Raw genomic sequence first — 18,856 nt, 5'->3', positions numbered from 1 at the left:
TTTTTAAAATCATGCCAGTGAGCTAATTGCATGTACAGAGTAGAAGAAGTAAAGTAAAGCAGTAAAATTTCTGTACTAGCTATGATAGTACTTCATATGATTCGTCCTCATCGTCATCATTCAATGTGGTCTATCTCTTGCTACTAGTGACTGGTAATACCTCTGTAGATTCTTCACACTGGCAGAGTACCGTACTCCTTCTCTCTTGTCAGCTCAATACTTTTGTGACAACATCAAAGTGATTTTAGTTTGTATGGAAAAATACAAAAGACTAACATTCTAAGTTATTGACATTCTTGAGTAAGAACAATTAGTTTTTGAATGTTAAAAGCAAAACAACGAAAATAAAAAACTAGAAAGGCCAATATTTGCTTTGGAGCAAATACAGCGATGGGTTCACCACATTTTACGACATGGCAGGGAAAGAATGAGAAACACAAGGGAAAACAATGATTTACATCGATATAACTATAATATGAAGTAACATACAACTAAAACAACAGTTGGATAGCTATTCCCTACTTTATTGGTTAGGATTTTTAATTGCATAATGCAAACTGTTGATTTTCAAAATAAATAAAAAACGTTCATGCCTCACATTCCAATGCTGGAGCAGAAAAGCTTGAAATACCTACCAAAACACTTGAATAAAGACATACTGTCAGTATGGAAATGCTCTGTGCAGGTGTTAATCAAGTTAAATCCCAACAGCCAATCAGCAAGAAATGCTATGTGCAGGTGGAAATGCTCTGTGCAGGTGTTAATCAAGTTAAATCCCAACAGCCAATCAGCAAGAAGTATAGAGGAAAGCTGCATGCCTATTGGTTGATGCCCTGCATTCCATTGTGATGACTCATGCCCAAACGTGGCAAACAAAGCACACTAACACAGTAATACATTTGCTATAACACAGCCAAAAAACTCAAATAAAACCATTCTAAAAGCCTGTATCACAATAATTTAAAAAACGCCTAGGGGTATTTGCCCACTGTACCTCCATACCAAATTTCAGGACCTTGGGCCCTAAAATGAAGAAGCTGAATCCATTTAAAAAATGGCAGGAGAAGAAGGAGAAGGAGGAGAAGGAGAAGAAACATCAGAAAAAGCAATATGGGTTCACCACCACTTCGTGGTGTGGTGAACCCATAATAAAAGAAAAACCGACTGTCCCGATACGTGCTATTAAATTGCTTGTCACATTTTGGGAATATAGTTTTATGACTAATGGCCTGCTTTTAATGTGCCTCGGCTCATCGTTTTTCGGAAGGTTCTGGAGCGTGTGTGGTGTGGTGAACCCATAATTACAATGTACCGAGTATGTTCATCACACGTTTACATTTTCATTTGTTTAATGTGAAAAATGCCAATAACTTGAGGCCTTATGCGTAGTAATTTATTCAACAATTGCGCGTTTTGCGTTCTCTGCAAATGTATATAATTTCCATTCCCATGGCGTTATTACAATATGCTGGCATCTTAACCGATATAAACACATACGTTTTCTCTGTCTGTGAGTTAAATCTACTCTAAAATGACAGTCTCTAGTAGAACCAGCTTATATATAATTTATACCAACATCAGTTTCTCATTTGATTTGACATTATATGTATGCTTATTGTTTTTTAAGTGTCTCGACACATTCTGTTGACGCATCAACCTCTGAAAATATGGCGATGAATTCAGTTAAAGATTTTACAGTGTGGAAGCAATTGTCCGGAAATCCGCCATCCGCCTTCAACCTTCACATTTACTCCCCCAATAATGGCGTCTTAGGCCATGTTGATTTGATTATATGGATGACATCATCTGGAAACCCCAAAACTGATGCTAACGTGCGAATAAAAAAAAGTTGCCTTCATTATAAACTCTACATGGTCAAGAAGGTTGAACAAATAACACACAGAGTATGGTATGGCGAATCTTTATGTTCTTTTCTTTATATTTTCTTCTAGTTCGTTGAAATCGATTTTGGCATTCCAAGACATTAGTATCGTTCTCCAATATATTTTTTCACTCTTTGGCATATATTTGCTAAATTATATATATATATATATATATATATATATTTACAGGTGCTTTGTACGATTTACAGTATGGTCGAAACCTTTTTTTATTGGAAAAGGACGAAAACTCATGCGCGCACGGATTCCATCCATATAATCAAATGAACATGGTCATAATAGAGACAGGGATTATTATAAACCCATACATGCTCAGCTGCATCTTTCATCCCACTTAGGATATACTATTGATCGACGATAGACCACAGCTCAGGCTTAGATATTTCGCATCAAATTTTCGTCAAAATTAGTAGTACAATACGATTTATTAGACAATCTACTGGCGAGTATATAAATTGCCCAATAATAGAAGAAGAATATAATAACCGGAATATTACTACAGCTGTAATTACCTTTGATCGAATTCGTACATTAAACATCTCAGGAGCAGAAAGTGTTAGAAATGCACACTGAGCTCTGGTTTGGATTGAGTCGGAGTAAAAATTCACCACGTGTCACGCTCCAAGAAACTCTAACTTGGTTTTATAATCCCTAAGCTTGCGGCGAAGGCAGCGCTGTCGATATCCGCCCCAGTGACATCATTGAAGCCCACTTCCAAGATTATGGTGAAGTAAAGTCGGCATCTACCCATTTAGCCACACTTGTGATCAAAAGAGGGTCTTAGACATGCTGTATCCGCCAGGATTTGTATAGGTTATTGGGACGTCCAAGATAGAGGTTGTATCCAATAACAATTCACTGCAAGTGGCGAGAGGTATTACCGAGATGGGTGGAGGGATTTAACGGCTAGGACCGAAGGAAAGTAAAGTTTGAGTCTGTCGTATCCAAGGCTTTCATCGGTTGTGAATATATTTTCCCTCTTCTTTAGATCCGTGCCCCGGGCAGAAATAGTGATCTAAGGTGAGCAGGAACCAACCTTCTCTCTCGGGAAATAATGAACATTTTCGAACCTCTGAAATGACATTTTCTCTTTCGAGGGACAATTTCCAAATGGCCTGTAGCATGACTTATGGCACAAGCTGGCAGACTTGTAACGATATTGTGACGTTTCTTTAACTATTCTAAAGTTAGTTTCTTTTCATTGACATTCAAGGGAGTGTTAAGTAAAGGATCATATGTAGTGACTGCAAGTGCGCATTATTTTAGTGTGGTTTGATAGTTGCCAAAAGAAGAGCCTATAAAATTCACTGGCAATTGCAAAGTATATTTAGTATCTTTCGTTCGTGCTTAGTATACCTGGAAGGGTATCAACAATATATAACCGTATGACGTGGCCCTTTTTATATATGTAGAGAGGAAATCCTCCCGACGAACTAGAGGAAATCATAACTTTTTTACGATCAGAAGAGCGTATGTTTATAGAGAGCACTTCCATTGCGCTTAAATACCGTCTGCTCGTATCTAATGGGTCGAACATGATAAAACTGATTTCAAATGAAGTGTGGTGATTGGAGAACATTTTATGGATCATATAATGTAATGTCATGTAATAATCATGCAGAAATAGCGATATATAAAACAGCAATTTGGTGCCAAATGGAGTGTCACACAAAATAATCGTCGTTTTAAGTGACCATACAATCTGAAAAAATAATGGATCAATCTATTTTGAACGTATATGGAAGTTATTATTATCTGTACTATTTAATTGCAGAAACAGAGGTATTTTTTTAATGTGTGTGTATATGTTTGTGTTTTCACGGTTTTTTTTGCATACCTTGGCAAGCATATCTCAAAAATCTATTGCTTGATTAGTAAACCTTGAGTTTTGCGCTCCTAGTGGCTTCCCCTGGTACTGCAGCGTAATGGTTTTTAAATCTTAGCTTGTGTGTTAAATCATCATATAACTAGAAAGGCCAATATTTGCTTTGGAGCAAATACAGCGATGGGTTCACCACATTTTACGACATGGCAGGGAAAGAATGAGAAACACAAGGGAAAACAATGATTTACATTGATATAACTATAATATGAACTAACATACGACTAAAACAACAGTTGGATAGCTATTCCCTACTTTATTGGTTAGGATTTTTAAGTGCATAATGCAAACTGTTGATTTTCAAAATAAAAATAACGTTCATGCCCCGCATTCCAATGCTGGAGCAGGAAAGCTTGAAATACCTACCAAAACACTTGAATACAGACATACTGTCAGTATGGAAATGCTCTGTGCAGGTGTTAATCAAGTTAAATCCCAACAGCCAATCAGCAAGAAATGCTCTGTGCAGGTGGAAATGCTCTGTGCAGGTGTTAATCAAGTTAAATCCCAACAGCCAATCAGCAAGAAGAATAGAGGAAAGCTGCATGCCTATTGGTTGATGCCCTGCATTCCATTGTGATGACTCATACCCAAACGTGGTAAACATGGCACACTAACACAGTAATACATTTGCTATAACACAGCCAAAAAACTCAAATAAAACCATTCTAAAAGCCTGTATCACAAAAATTTAAAAAACGCCTAGGGGTATTTGCCCACTGTACCTCCATACCAAATTTCAGGACCTTAGGCCCTAAAATGAAGAAGCTGAATCCATTTAAAAAATGGCAGGAGAAGAAGGAGGAGAAGAAGAAGAAGAAACACCAGAAAAAGCAATATGGTTTAACCCATAACTAGTCGGTGAAGATTGTGGAAAATTGTTGATACCGTGGCGCGCGCGCGTGCGCCGACGATACACATTACGTACCGTTGTTTACAGTACTCGCGGGGCGCAGGTCATTGACCTCCCGCTTGCGTTGTTCCAACAGAGAAGAGCAAAATATCTGCCAGTTTTTGCGTCAGATTTTCAGTGTTTGTTAAAATCATCCATGCAGCTATAATTCTTCCAACTAGTTCGTAGTTAGGTGAAATGTTTATAGGAATCACACGAATTGGTATCCAATATCAGAGTATCAAATAGTAATGGCCCACGGCCGAGACCGCGTGGACCAGCCGATGGCCCACGGCCGAGACCGCGTTGACCAACCGCGCTGGTAATCCCCCTATTGTACGTGAAAATGGTAGTAAATAAATTAATTAGCCAACAGCCAATCAACAGCCACATCTGCAAACATGACCACACCTGCTTGTATGCCCATATTTGGGCCTTCCCCCGAATTCCTTTCTTATTACGTCACGCGCGTACGCCCCCACAGTACTTTCCTATGGGGACCACTAAAAAGCAAATAAAACGATTGTAAAAGCTTGTATCAAAAAAATTTAAAAAACGCCTAAGGGTATTTACCCACTCTACCTCTATACGAAATTACAGGTAATTTCGCCCAAAAATGAAGGAGTTGAATCAATTTAAAGAAGTGGCAGGAGAAGAAGAAGGAGGAGAAGGAGGAGGAGAAGAAACATCAGAAAAAGCAATATGGGTTCACCACCACTTCGTGGTGTGGTGAACCCATAATTATGCATGTCTATACCGATCATACTGATATATCTGCAATATCTCAATAAAATCAGTATTCACACCTTTGAAGGACCATGTCCTCTTACCTTTTCAAAAGTTGGTGACCTAGGATACTCAATATACTATGATGTGTTTACGTGGCCGGCGTGATTTTGCTAAGTCGGACTAAGGTTACATGTATAAAGGGATTCCTAAATACTTTATATCCTAAGCCAATAACGTTCCAAGTGACTCCATTTAGACGACCAAGAGTGGACAATCCAAGGTAGAGACTTGATGATGTGTCGGCGTGACTTTCCCAAGTCGGACTAAGGTTACATGTAGAAAGTGCCTAGTAAATACTTTATATCCTAAGCCAATAATGTTCCATGTGACTCGATTTTAGACCAGACCATTACAAAAAGGACAAACCACTGGAGGCATGTAATGACGCGTGTACGTGTGCATCGTGACTTTGTTAAATTGGGCGAAAGTTTGGGGAGTCTAAAAAGCACCTTTGAAGATGTCCTTGGGCATTGCGTCTTTAATTGCCTCGGGGAATTCAACCATCTTAAAGTGAAGTACAATTATTTACCAGAATTAATGTATTTAGTTATCTTTTTGAGAGTGCAGCACAAAGATGCCGTTAACTTAATCAACGAAGGCGGATTTCAATGGCGTCGTACCGAGCTCCTATTGCCTGGCTTTTATGTTGTGACGATGCATGGAAGTACCTCTTATTGCATGCTGGAATCTAATATTCTCGATGTGTAGAAGGCCGCTACGTGCGTTCTTCAAGGTTCCGTCAATATAGCGGTACCGTTCCGTTGCCAAAGCTGTCATGCCAGAATGCAAGCATTATCCCATAGCAAGGCTCGACATACTGGGTGCATGTGCACCTTAGTGCACCCAAATTTGGAGCTGCGCACCCAATGTTTTACGTGGGTGCTCCAGTGCACCCAAATGCTTTTGTACGTTTAGAAAATGTAAAGATGTTAAATGTATTATTAAAAGTATATAGCGTGTTCTTAACACCAAAGTGTCACCAACATTTTTTTGTGCACCCAATTTTTTAGTATTCCCCAAAATGAATTTCGAGCCCTGCATAACGAGAATCCTTGCCTGACTCAGGGATGGTTGCATGGCCCTGCACACGTTTTCTCACAACATAAAACAAATTAACACTGAACAGCAAGTGTCTGCAAGAAAAGTTAAACCAAAAGCAATGTATTACACCATCCCGGACAGAATTAACATGGAAGACGACACAAGCTTTTTGCTGCATTTGCTATTTTCTCAATGCTGATTGAGTCACGCCTTTCGTTGTAACTTGCAGAACGAATATCTTACTGTCCTGAAGTCAGCAAATCGTTTGCAATGTGCTTCACTTTCGATGTCTGCCTTTGGCTTATTTACGTTACTTTCCATATTCTAAAATCTTTTTTATGGTCTTTCTTTGCTCTAACACATATATTTTGAAATGTGAAAAGTGAAGAATTGTCGTCTGTCAAGTGATTTATGGGCTTTTTAGAGGCCTACTTCTGGGCCTGATAAGTGGTCTACTCCACACCGGCACTATGTATGCCGTGTAGCTCCAACACCTGAGGTGACTATGACGTGAGCAGGAAGTCGAGTGACGTACTTCCTGACCTTTATACTAATTCAATTAATCCTCGCTTCATTTGAACAAACGTAAGGAACTGAAAACATGTCCTGAAAGATAGCCGGAGGATCTGTTTCAACAATTTGGATGAAACGTGCGTCAATTGATTTTATACTAACGTCAAAGAAACGTGGCGTCTTTTAGTAGCTAGACCGCAGTGTGTTGTGTTTAGGGCTCGCTAGATACTGTTGTTACAAATACAGATATCTATTCCTCTGCTCATTTTGTTTTTGCTGTATATATATGTGTTACTTGGAGAGAATATGCACAGCTTACACGAGTATCTATTAGTAAGTAGCCTCTAGCAGGCTTCGGGAGGCGGCAAACTGTACTCTCCAGCGGACCAACTCCCCTGGTATGTTATCTCTCTATTTGGCCGGTTTCTACTCTTTTCAACCGCCTCGCAAAGCCTGGTAGAGGCTAATTAGTAAGCACATCATGATATTATATGAGGTTAATAAAAGACGTCAGTACATCGGTAGATAATATCTTTTGCAGTTCCCCCAAATTACGTGCTCTCGTCACACGTATCCCTTAATCTCATTTGTTTCACAGTTGGGGCACCGCAGAATCCGAACTAATTTTTTCCACCCTTCTCAGGATTCTGTTTTCTAAGTTTAAGGTTTCCCCTAGCTTGTGTTGTGCCGTTAACAGGTACAATGGCCAAGTGGGTAGAGTGCACGCCTTGCATTCGGTAGGTCGTGAGTTCGATCCCTGGCTGAGTCATACCAAAGACTTTAATAATGGTACATATATACTGCTTTCTCTGCTTAGCACCCAGCATTTGAGAATGGAGTATGGAAGTTAAACACACGCCACTACCAGTGGACTAGCCCCCTGCTGTAGTGACACAAATGTGTGGCCCATGGCTACAGAAACGGAGATGGGCACCGCCATATGCCACCATGCTAATGGTTGCGGGGTGGAACTTTTTAGTGTCCTGCAGCTCACTTCTCTGATGTTATCCTCCTATCTTTTCTGTTGCCTACCCGTCTCTGTTCTTCCTTTGCGTTTTCTAGCGTAAGCAGTCAGTGAAATGAAACCTAAGTGCAGCATGCCGAATTAGATTGAGTAGCGAAGCCAACGTCAATTAAGCCTCCGCCACGCAATCGTAGACAGTAATGTCTATTCCTTTGAGATTCTTGGCTCAATAATTGCCATGTGGAACAAGAAAGCTTTAGATTCTGGTGCAGTAAACAAGAAAGCATTCTTCTTACCATGTTTTCAAAGAGTTTCGCTACCGCTACAGATATCGCTACATGCTGTAATTTTTTAAAGTGTAACAACCACAATTTTAGACCGTAATGTATATCCCATTGCGATTATTGACTCAATAATTGCCATGTGGAACAAGAAATCTTAAGATTTTGTTTTAGCAAATACGAAAGCATTCCTCTTACGATGTTTTTAAAGAGTTTCGCTACCGCTACAGCTATCATTACAGGTTGTTATTTTACAAGTGTAACAACAGTAATTCGAGATCGATTTTTCTTTCAGATGGAAGGGGTACTTAAGGTGGTCTTGTGGTTAGGGTTCTTGACTCTTATTCAGAATCTTTTAGTCCTGGCCAGATCATCCTACTGTTGTGTCCTTGGGAAAATTTCATTTTCCTCACTCGAAAGAGGTGAGAATGGGTACCTAGTTTGGATATGGAAGTCCTCTCGGATGGGACTTAAAGCAGAACGTCCCGCGTTTGCGGAGAGCAACAATTTGAGCATGTTAAAGATCCCTCCGTACTTATCTAGAAGAGTAGGGGTCACCTTCTGGCATGAGTGGTTCAAACCGTACAGTCCGGATTTCAGCAGCTCGACCTGACTTTACAAAATTAGCATGTTACGCCCAACACTACCAGGGGTACTAATTACTGTACAGCACTTCTGACACCATGCTTTAGCCCTTAGGCCACACAATTGTTCAGGCATTACAGCGTGGGGTTAGTTCACTGGTAGTGATGTATGTTCGTTTTTCCCAATTCTTCTCATGAGCAGAGAAAGCTGGATGTGCCAGTCTAGAAGTTCAAAGACCCTATTTCAGGAAGGCAATCTACTCACTAGGCTATTACACTGTCACGTAATGGGTATATTATATATTCCGTAAGGGGGGCAGGTATGGTGAGTTAAGGTAAGGTGCAGGGAGATAAGATAAGGTTATCTGGGGTGAAGGACGGATAGGGGCAATTTCCGAAGTGCGGGGATCAACACAAGGTTAATGGAATGCCCTCTGACCCTTTTAGTCGTAAAATTGCCCTTTCGACAGCAGCTTCATCAAAGCTTCACAGATGCCAATGTGTCAAATTTCCTGACAGTTTCTGTCGTTGTTGTTAATACAACACATTTGTTATGTTTCCGTAATGGCAAGGAAATACATTCAGGTGAAGTTATTTGGCATCAGGATTGCTCTTGGCAACACGTAGGCTTCGCCATTAGACACCTAGCGCTAACAGCTACTCCTCAGCCATTTTCCACTACCTACAACGCAACCAGAGACACTGCTAAGCTCAAATACACAGATACCTTAGACCGCGAAACACGCTGGTGGAAACGAGGAGTTTAGAGAGGCAATATTGGAAAAAAAAAATGTACAACCCCACCCTCAACAGGGAGGGGTCTACGGGTATATCTCTCAGGCACTTGTTTGGCGCTCCCAGCCCCGAGAACAGACAACACTAAATCTTCTGTTCTGAAACAACAGGAGCTACTTGACTAATTTGCACCATCCTTGTCTTAACTTGTCTAAATTTAGTTTCTATGTGGGGCCCGATATCAGCCATGGCTGCTAGGGTACCCATTGTATTGCGATCATGTCTGCAATTCTAATGAATAGAATTAAAAAATTGTTTCTTTCGGACTTTTATCTTCACTTATTTGCATATCAACCAATAGTTCGTACTTATAAACCTGCTTTTCTGACAACTCCTAAGTTTTACTGACGAAAGGTAGCGGATGCCAGGCTCATAGAGAAGTTTTTTGCATAGAAACTTGGTTGGAACCCACATGACATGAGTTTTACGCCCCTATATCCCTATTGATTTCTACCTCAATCCAATTCCCTTGTATGTAAGACAAACGACGAACGTATATCATGCCTATAGCCTTATAAAACCATCGACTCGAGTCCATATTCCTCGGCGGTTCTACTTCATATATTTTGGCCGATTGAAAATGGTTCCCTCAAGGTTGTGGTGGAATTGATATTTCCAGGTGGCATCGCAAAGAGTGATGAAAGTCGCCACGGGTTGTAGGTATTGAGGAAAATCCACGGCGCTTCAGCCCTTAAGTCACAGCGAGTTCCTCGGTGGAAGTTGTAAATCAAAACCTGCTGATATCACCCTCTATGGTTGTGCCAGGATTTCCCCATCATCGCACTAATGTCGCCGTTAGAGATATTTTTAGATCTACGCTTGTCCCTAGGTCGTCATCAGGTGCATAAAAAAGGTGCTAACAATCATTCAAACTGCAGAACATCAAACTTAACTACAATGCAAACCGTACTGGACTTGTGCAGACTACGTGGAAGATTTGACAACAATAATCCGATGATATATTACCTGTTCATTCTCCAGTGGCTAGCTACACTCAAGGTCATCCTCATAACTACCACGGGTATAGAAAATCTATTACCCCTGCGAAAGTTTGCAAATCTCAACTCCGCATGGATGCTAGCGTCGTTCGAAACAAGCTATTTGGGAATTTGTACGTCGTATACACGAACATACTCATACTTTTAATCTTAACCGTTTGAGGTTTAAATACTTTTGTGTTTTTAACGGAGTGTACTTTTGATTTGCAATTCAGTGACTTGAGCTTTAAGTTAACGGCGAATGATCAATAAATAACTTTTGAGTCTTGAGTCCCTTGAGTCTCTTGAGTTCCCCATGACATTACACGTAAATGCCCTGGCCGGACGGGGATCTTCTGTGATCAGCTACTACATTTTAGCGGCTTTGGAAGGAGCAATGAACTCCGAAGGGGATCGTCATCAATAACTTGTCGTTTTGAAGACCACTGATGTGTAGATCGTTCGATCATCTACGAAGTTCAAACGACTGTAAATATCCGTTTGAAGTCTAAAGAAATTCAAGTGTAACGAAGAACCTGCTAAAACCGTCTTTACAAAGACGAAACTTCAATCAAATGCGCTGAAGCTCAGGAAGTTGTTACGATGATGAAACTACAGTATTACCAGTATCGTCATTCGTAAAATGTTGTAGCTTTTCCCCTGGGTTTAAATTGAGTGGGCAATCAGCTGCAAGAACAACTTTACAGGCATGTGTAGGTAGGCGTACTTATTTGTCATCAGTGAACAAGGCCGTCTTATGAGCTTTCAAATATGACAAGAGCTGCAGCTGGCGCCTAGCTGTTTATTCACTTTTTCCAATCATTTTCTTGTACTTCAAGGCATCTACTAGTACTGGACCTGGTAGAAAACCTCTCATGGGCCGACGAATCGATCAACATATTGTATAACCATAAGGTACACTCGTTTTACACATCGATAGCTATTCAGTACTTGCTTCATTACGTTTGCCGTTTGGATGTTCATCTTTTAGAACACCCAATGCAGTTTTTAGTGCTTCGAAAGCAGATATTTTAAAGTCAATATTCTAGTCACTTATCTAGATACTGAGTTGAAAGAACACTATCGCAATGTATATCGACATTCTTGAAACAGAAATACCAAAAATTCTGATGGAAAACGGTTTCTGGAAGGATCCTGGGCTGATATTTAGGGTACCACCCAGAAAATAAAGGACAAATTTTGAGGGGAAGATTTTAAAGGTGCAGTACCAGTTTGACATACTAAATGCTGTGAAATAAAAACGCGTGGTACACGAGAGACTTAGCCGGCTCTTTACTTCAACACCTGCTCGGATTGTGTTATTATTAGCTGGCAGAACATTCTCCCCGCCTTGCCAATTTCTTTTTTTATTCTTCCCAACCGGCAGAGAAGTCTCTAGCTAGAAGGGGGCTTGAAATCTTGGCACGAGTACCAGTTTAGTCCTTAGAAGTCGAGGACCGGGGTTTTACTCACTGACAGTCACGTGTGCCAATTCAGAGTCTGGTTATAGGTATGATGGACAAATGAACATGTTAATCCAACTTTTACATATTTGGGCATGGCGTGGAAAAAGCCCATATCAGAATAGGGGATAGGCCAAAAGGGCAAAGGAAAAAGGCATCGAAGCTTGTCCAGAAAAATTACTTTTCGTCCAGACGAAATAAAAGATGATGCTTTGTTAGAGTAATATGACAGCATATGACTCTTCAGGACTGGTGTAAACCACTTGTTATTTAGCCAAAATTGAAGATGCTGATTTGATAAAGCTACGACTAAACTGTTCACGTCATAGAATATATGTTTTTTCGATAACCTAGACAAAATAAAAGGAATGAAATGGAAATTTATAGTATAATCCGAACGATATATCAGTATGTGAATTTTAATATATCATGTGTAGCTCAAGCTGAAAGTAAAATGTAATAGAAAAACCACCGAAGCTTGTCCTGCAAAGTCGCTTGGCATATGGACAATGTAAAGTATGATTTGTAAGGTTATGAGCATACTACTGACGCTTGACAGTATTATATGGTTCTGTAATCTAAAATATACGGTAGGGACTAAATGTGAAGGTAGGCTCACAAGTGCATGTCCAGACGAAATAAAATATCAATATTTGTGAGAGTCATATACCACATATACCATATCAATTTATAGACAAAGTAAGGGTTTAAGTACGGGGGAAGCAAAGATTATTGAGGCCTGCCCGGCGACTAAAATTACCTGTCATCCAGGCTAAATAGAATATCATTTTTGTGATAGCCATAAAGTGAGTGGTACTTCCAGTTCTAGATGAAGGTTAGGGTCAAATTATACTAGGAGTAAGGGTTGCTGAGGCACCAGCATTATTTATCATCCAGAAAAATATAACATAAGGATTTGTAAGACATAATAAACACTCAATAATACTAACGTCATATAGTATATAGTTTTTACATCTATATGCAAAGATGCCCATGAATTACATCACATTAATGATGAAGTTAATGTTTTAGTAATGTTTTCCTTTTATTTCGGTTGATAGACGAATTTCCATGTAATATACCAATCAAGGCAGTAGTAGTGACAGCATCTATTATTTTCAGAAAATTTATCTATCTATTTAATAGATATTTATTAGTTTGATTTTGAAGGTTTCGGAGCTGCCTAACTAGCCAATACACAAACTAACAGCAGTGTTACAGACACACCGTGTTTTTCAGCTGGCACTCTTTCATTTCTGCGTAATGAAATCCTTTTGATTGACTCGGCAATTTGTACCATACGACAACCCGCGGTGGCTTGTAGCGCCCTCAGCCGTTCCTTTAATTAAGTTGCACAAAAGTCACGCCAGTGGTGAAGACTCGTGCCGTGCGATGACGTCCACAGGTCTCAGACTAGCAGCCAAAACAACTTTCGAGAGCATTTCAGGTGCTTTCAGAGTACACAAATTGGACTAACTACATCCTGTTGTTACACTAAATATCGCATATGGTCCTGACGTGGCCCTCACTATTATCCAAACCACGTTGAAAAGACGTGTGCCATAAGAATACAGATAACAGATGTCGATTGATGGATGAAAAGATTGAAACAAAGACGCTTTCAGAGTACACAAATCGGGCTAACTACATCCTGTTGTAACACTATATCGCATATGGTCCTGTCGTGGCCACTATTATCCAAAACACGTTGAAAAGACGCGTGCCATAAGAATACAGATAACAGATGTCGACAGATGGATGGAAAGATAGAAACAAAGGTGTCTAAGGTTGAACGATGGTCTGATCTTCTTATAAAGGGATTGAGCAGGATTGATACTATCGTGGCCCTCACTATTATCCAGGCCACGTTAAAAAAACGTGTGCCACCAGAATACAGATACCAAATGTCGATAGATTGATGGAAAGATAGAAACAAAGTCTAAGGTTGAGCGATGGTCTTCTGATCCTCTTGTAAAAGGGATTGAGCAGGATTGATGCTATCAAGGCTTGTGGTCATGTTTCGGACCAATAGAGCGATCAATCGAAAAAGGTGCATTGACATTTATCTACGAGGTAACCAGTGATAAAAGAGACCGTGCGTACTTCATAATAAACATTCGTGATCAAGTAGCTACATTTGATAGAAAGGCAAGTATAAGGCACATAGAATGTGGTGAATGCCTTTTTTCTCGATCTATAGATTAGAATTCTCATAATGCCACTTCTTTCTTCGCATTCTAGGCATAGTCTTAGAAACCGCTTCGACGAATGCCCAAAAGTATTGACTTCATTAGAAAAAAAATTCTAAGAGATATGCTAAAGCAATCCTTAATGTATGAATTCTGCAGACTCTGCAGGTTTTTTAACATTCTTAAGAAGGCTATAACACCATTTTCTTCTTGTACCCTGTCTTAGAGTACCCCGTCGAAATAGGATCTTAAGAGTTGACGTTACATAAAAAGCAAACTATATTACCCTTTTCTTTTCCAAAAAAGGTCTTGTGAGAAACACATACTACATACAAGATATGGCAATTCAATAAGACTGTTTAAGGCATCCAATGCAATTTCAGGGCAAAACTGGAAATATTCTGAATAAGGCAATCTATATGACATTGACACATACTATCCCACATTAGCACATAGTACATTTGAATCATTATTTCATACTTTAGGCATTTAAAACTGCAGAATCAAGCCCCAACATGAGTCCTTAATTTTCTGGGTGGTACCCAAAAATCAGTTTAGGGCCCTTCCATGCAGTAACCATTTTCCATCAGCATTTTAGGAATTGTTGTTCCATGAGGGTCAATATACATTGGGACAGTGTGGTTTCAACTCAGTGTGTAAATAAATGGCTAGAATATTGGCTTTGAAAAATCGGGTTTCCAAGCCCTAAAAACTGCACCGGACGCCTTCAAAAGATCAGGATCTGAAGCACTGCAAGGCAACAAATGAAAGGCTCACCGTGTAGCAGGTTGTCCACCAGAGTGAACGGCATGCAGAAGACAGCTACCAACAGGTCGCTGACGGCCAGGTTCAGGATGAACAGGTTGGTGACTGTTCTCATCTTTGGGTTCTTCACCAGCACGGTGCAGACGCCGACGTTGCCGACGATGCACATCAAGAAGATGATGAGATAGGAGATGATGAACACTATGGTGACCGGGGTGTCATGCTTGTACAGGGGGATCGGGGTGAGGAAGTCTTCGGTGCCGTTGCTTTCCTCGTAGATGCCTGCGTCCGATGTGAGATTGGCCATTTTTTTGCCTTCAAATCTATTCTTTAGAAACGAATCTGACCCACCTCTTTGAAAGTCAGTTTCTGGAAACGGACGTATTTGCTAGCTCTGGCAATCGTTCACAGTTCAGGCATGTTTACCTCTACTGCAGGAGTAGATTTTCAGTCTCTCTTCCCTGCTGTTCCGTTCTTTGAATCTGCATATGAAGGAGAAAGCAAACTTTTAACAACTAGCAATCTAGATCAACGTGGGCCAGAAGTAATACCGTAGTGGCTACGAGAGCCGCTAAAGCCGCGATACTAATACAGAAGCTGCCGTGACAAAGAAGAGAGCACGCCGCCCGGCGCCCTCATCCACTCCGCACAAATCACCCCTAGGCCGTGGATGAGACGACTTGCATTCAGGGAGTACCAAATTGGGTGGCCTCATTTGCATGGCTTAAGGCCCCACGAATACTCCCTGCCAAGCTGATTACAGGCGCCAATTTCCTGTCCAAAGCCCGAGTCCGGCTATTTTTACTTCTTTCCTGTTTACTCCGAATGAGCTGATTTAGGGAGGTAATCATAAAGGTTAACCAAGAGCTGGGATACTCGATGACCAATGTCGATAATGGAATGTTATCTAAAGCTCTATTTGAAGGGCTACTTGCAAATAGTCATAGACTTTTAACAATCCAATCACAATACGATATCTTTAAAGCGAGAATAAGTACTTACGTATAGCTTAATGTAGTTTACAGGAAATTTTTCACAAAATTTCTCTAAGAACGCGGGAGTACGGACCTATTAATGTCAATTAAAGACCGTAAACAAGATCGTGGAATATGTGTGTATTATCATTAAGAAGTCCTCGTCGACAACGCTGGACAGCCGGGAATATGATAAATGTAACTTTTGTTCTAAATTTGAATCATTGTCGTCTACATTTTGTTATATGGCAAGATTCATCCTGCGATCAAAATGTACACAGTTTGGACATACTCCAACAAAATATGTTGCGTCAATAGATTTACATACAGTTTTCACGAACTGCGATTTTGAACACAAGCAAATGAACTCAATTGCAATTGAGGACTCAAAAATTGTGGAATGCACGATATCTACGTTGTATTCTATGCGTCAACGTGCTCCGTTTTAACATGTCTAAACTATTTTGATATCAGAACCCACACAGCACTACATGGATAATTTCATCAACCGAAACGCTGTTCTACATGTTGATTTAGTATTTCCTTTCTCCCGGCTAACAGTTTCAATTATTGGATCGATACGAAAGACAAGAAACCTTTTACCCCATTTACCCATGTTTCTTCCTTATAGTTTAAAGTGGATACTATTTGCAGATACAAGAGTCTGCAGCGCTTAAACCGATAACTCACTAAAAGTAGTCTGACAGAAACACCTGTCGTAAAGTGTTAAAGGCATCCAATGAAATTTCAGGGCAGCAAAACTGGAAATATTCTGAATAAGGCAATCTGTATGATATTGACACTTACTATCCCACATTAGCATATTTATTCAGTATTTCGTACTAAAGGTATTTAAAACTGCCCGGCCCAAGATTAGTCATTTATTTTCAGGTTGGTCCCCTGAAAACCAGTCCAGGGCCTTCCAGTAACCGTTTTTCGTCAGAGTTTGGGGCATTTTTGCTCCATGAATGTCAATATACATTGTTGTTTCAACTCAGTATTAAAGGTAAGTCACTAAAGTATTGACTTTGAAAAATCTTGTTTCCAAGCCCTAAAAACTACATTGGATGCCTTTAACAAGGTCGCTGAGTTATAACGAAGATCGTTCCAGGAAAATTAATCGTTTTTTCCGGAAGGCTGCCTCGGCCGTTACAGGTGACATACAACCGTAACGATTTTTGAATGGATGCGTCGTAATTGACTTTGCTTACCACGTAAATCCTCCACTCGAGTTAATAGAAAGACTTAAGCCACACATGAAGAAAAAGAGAAGAAACATTAAGACTGGTTTAAGTCCATTTTCTGGGAGGTACTTTCTTCTTACATAAACCTTCCCCATGCCATGGCCTTAATATGTACGGACTGTGACCGAGACTGCTTTTCTAGGATATATAGAACTCACAAGTCACACGAGACGCTGCCCACAGCCATATCACCAGAGTGCTACCATCAAACATCTCTCCAGATGAAAGGTAAAGAAATGGACATGCTAATACCATGATATATGAGGGGGCAGAATAAACACAGTACCAAGCATAGCAATGCGATGTAGTCCTCTGAAAAACGAGAAAGGAATACGTAACCTAATACAATCTTTTTATCCTTGACATTAAAAGGAACACGAGTCACGATTCAGTGTCTAGCTCGAGCAGAACTAAGGATGTTAGAAGTCGACCGAATTTATTTAATCTTCACCCCAGTGCACCTAAGTCACATTGCAGACTTGTTTCAGCATGATCAAAGGTTAGTGTCTAGTTACAGCACGCCCTTTGGGCTGAACTCTCTTACAAACGAGTTACCTTGTATTCTTCAAGAGCATAACTTATTTTTGCTTTTCACCATATAGAGGAATATTGCCAAGCTCCGTTCTTTTGTTCTTGAGAGAATTCATGATTAGCTTTTATCTATTATATGATTTATGATACACGGATTATTTGGATACGAAAGAAAAGGAAAAATTGACAGGATTTACCTACACCGACATTTCGGAAGTCCTTCAGCTAACTATCTGGTTGCAATAATGCAATAACACACTACATCCTAGATTGAGTTACCTATGAGCTATGCGTTAAAACCAGACTCATTAGCGGCGAGGTCTTTTGAGAGATTCTTGATGAAAACATGTATCTTGTGGGTGACGTGTACTTTTAGCTTTTTGCCTTTGTATCCGTCCAAATCTAGGATTTACTCTTTTGACAGATCAGGGATGATATTAGTTATGTTGTTTGACGATGAAATCCAATTTTACATACTCACCCTCATATTAACCCACACCCACAACTGCTGCTAGAGATTATCCATAAACAATTGGCCAATGCGTCTCGTACGATCCCGACAGGAGAGGAATGTTTTTGCACTATTCAAGCATCATGTACATGTAACGGTTCTTTAAATACGTCTGCCCCTTACAGGTGGACAATTATTACAAAAACTACATCTTGGTTTGGAGATGAACAACAAAAATTGTCTCTAAACGCTCTACCCACATTAATGCAGTAGAAATACATGCAACGCTACTTCAAACGCGCAGTTTGAAAGCTATGCCTACAAAAATGTTTCTTGTAAAAAAAATGAATTACGTACTCACAGTGGAACTCCTGTATGAATGCACTTCCAGATTGACTTTTAACTGTACAAACAACATTCAGTTGGAGAAATCGTCTGGACCCAGGTGTCTGTACTTAGCGGCCCGCTGAGTCTTTTATGCCGGATGAGATCTGATCTCCAGACCTAATATTAAACATGCGATACCATGGACCTACCATTCTTTCTTGTGGGGACGAAGTATATGGCGTAGACCTAAAAATTGTGTCGTTTTAGGTTCAACTCTGATTGGTATGAATGAC

At 40.1% G+C, this 18,856-nt stretch overlaps 1 protein-coding gene across 1 annotated transcript in view; it reads right to left on the bottom strand.

Annotated features, from left to right (window-relative positions):
- Positions 1–15,487, bottom strand: part of LOC109478224 (neuropeptide FF receptor 1-like) — a 21,234-nt gene extending 5,747 nt beyond the window's left edge. The window contains exon 1 of the mRNA XM_019779682.1: positions 15,049–15,487. Within this exon, the coding sequence (XP_019635241.1) occupies positions 15,049–15,343 (295 nt within the window). The 5' untranslated portion in view covers positions 15,344–15,487. The remainder of the gene's footprint in view (positions 1–15,048) is intronic.
- Between the last annotated feature and the right edge of the window lie 3,369 nt (positions 15,488–18,856).

This window comes from Branchiostoma belcheri, unplaced genomic scaffold (assembly GCF_001625305.1).
Source record: "Branchiostoma belcheri isolate BF01 breed outbred unplaced genomic scaffold, Haploidv18h27 scaffold43, whole genome shotgun sequence".
NCBI classification, from domain to species: domain Eukaryota; kingdom Metazoa; phylum Chordata; class Leptocardii; order Amphioxiformes; family Branchiostomatidae; genus Branchiostoma; species Branchiostoma belcheri.
This window is presented reverse-complemented; position numbering and strand designations above follow the sequence as displayed.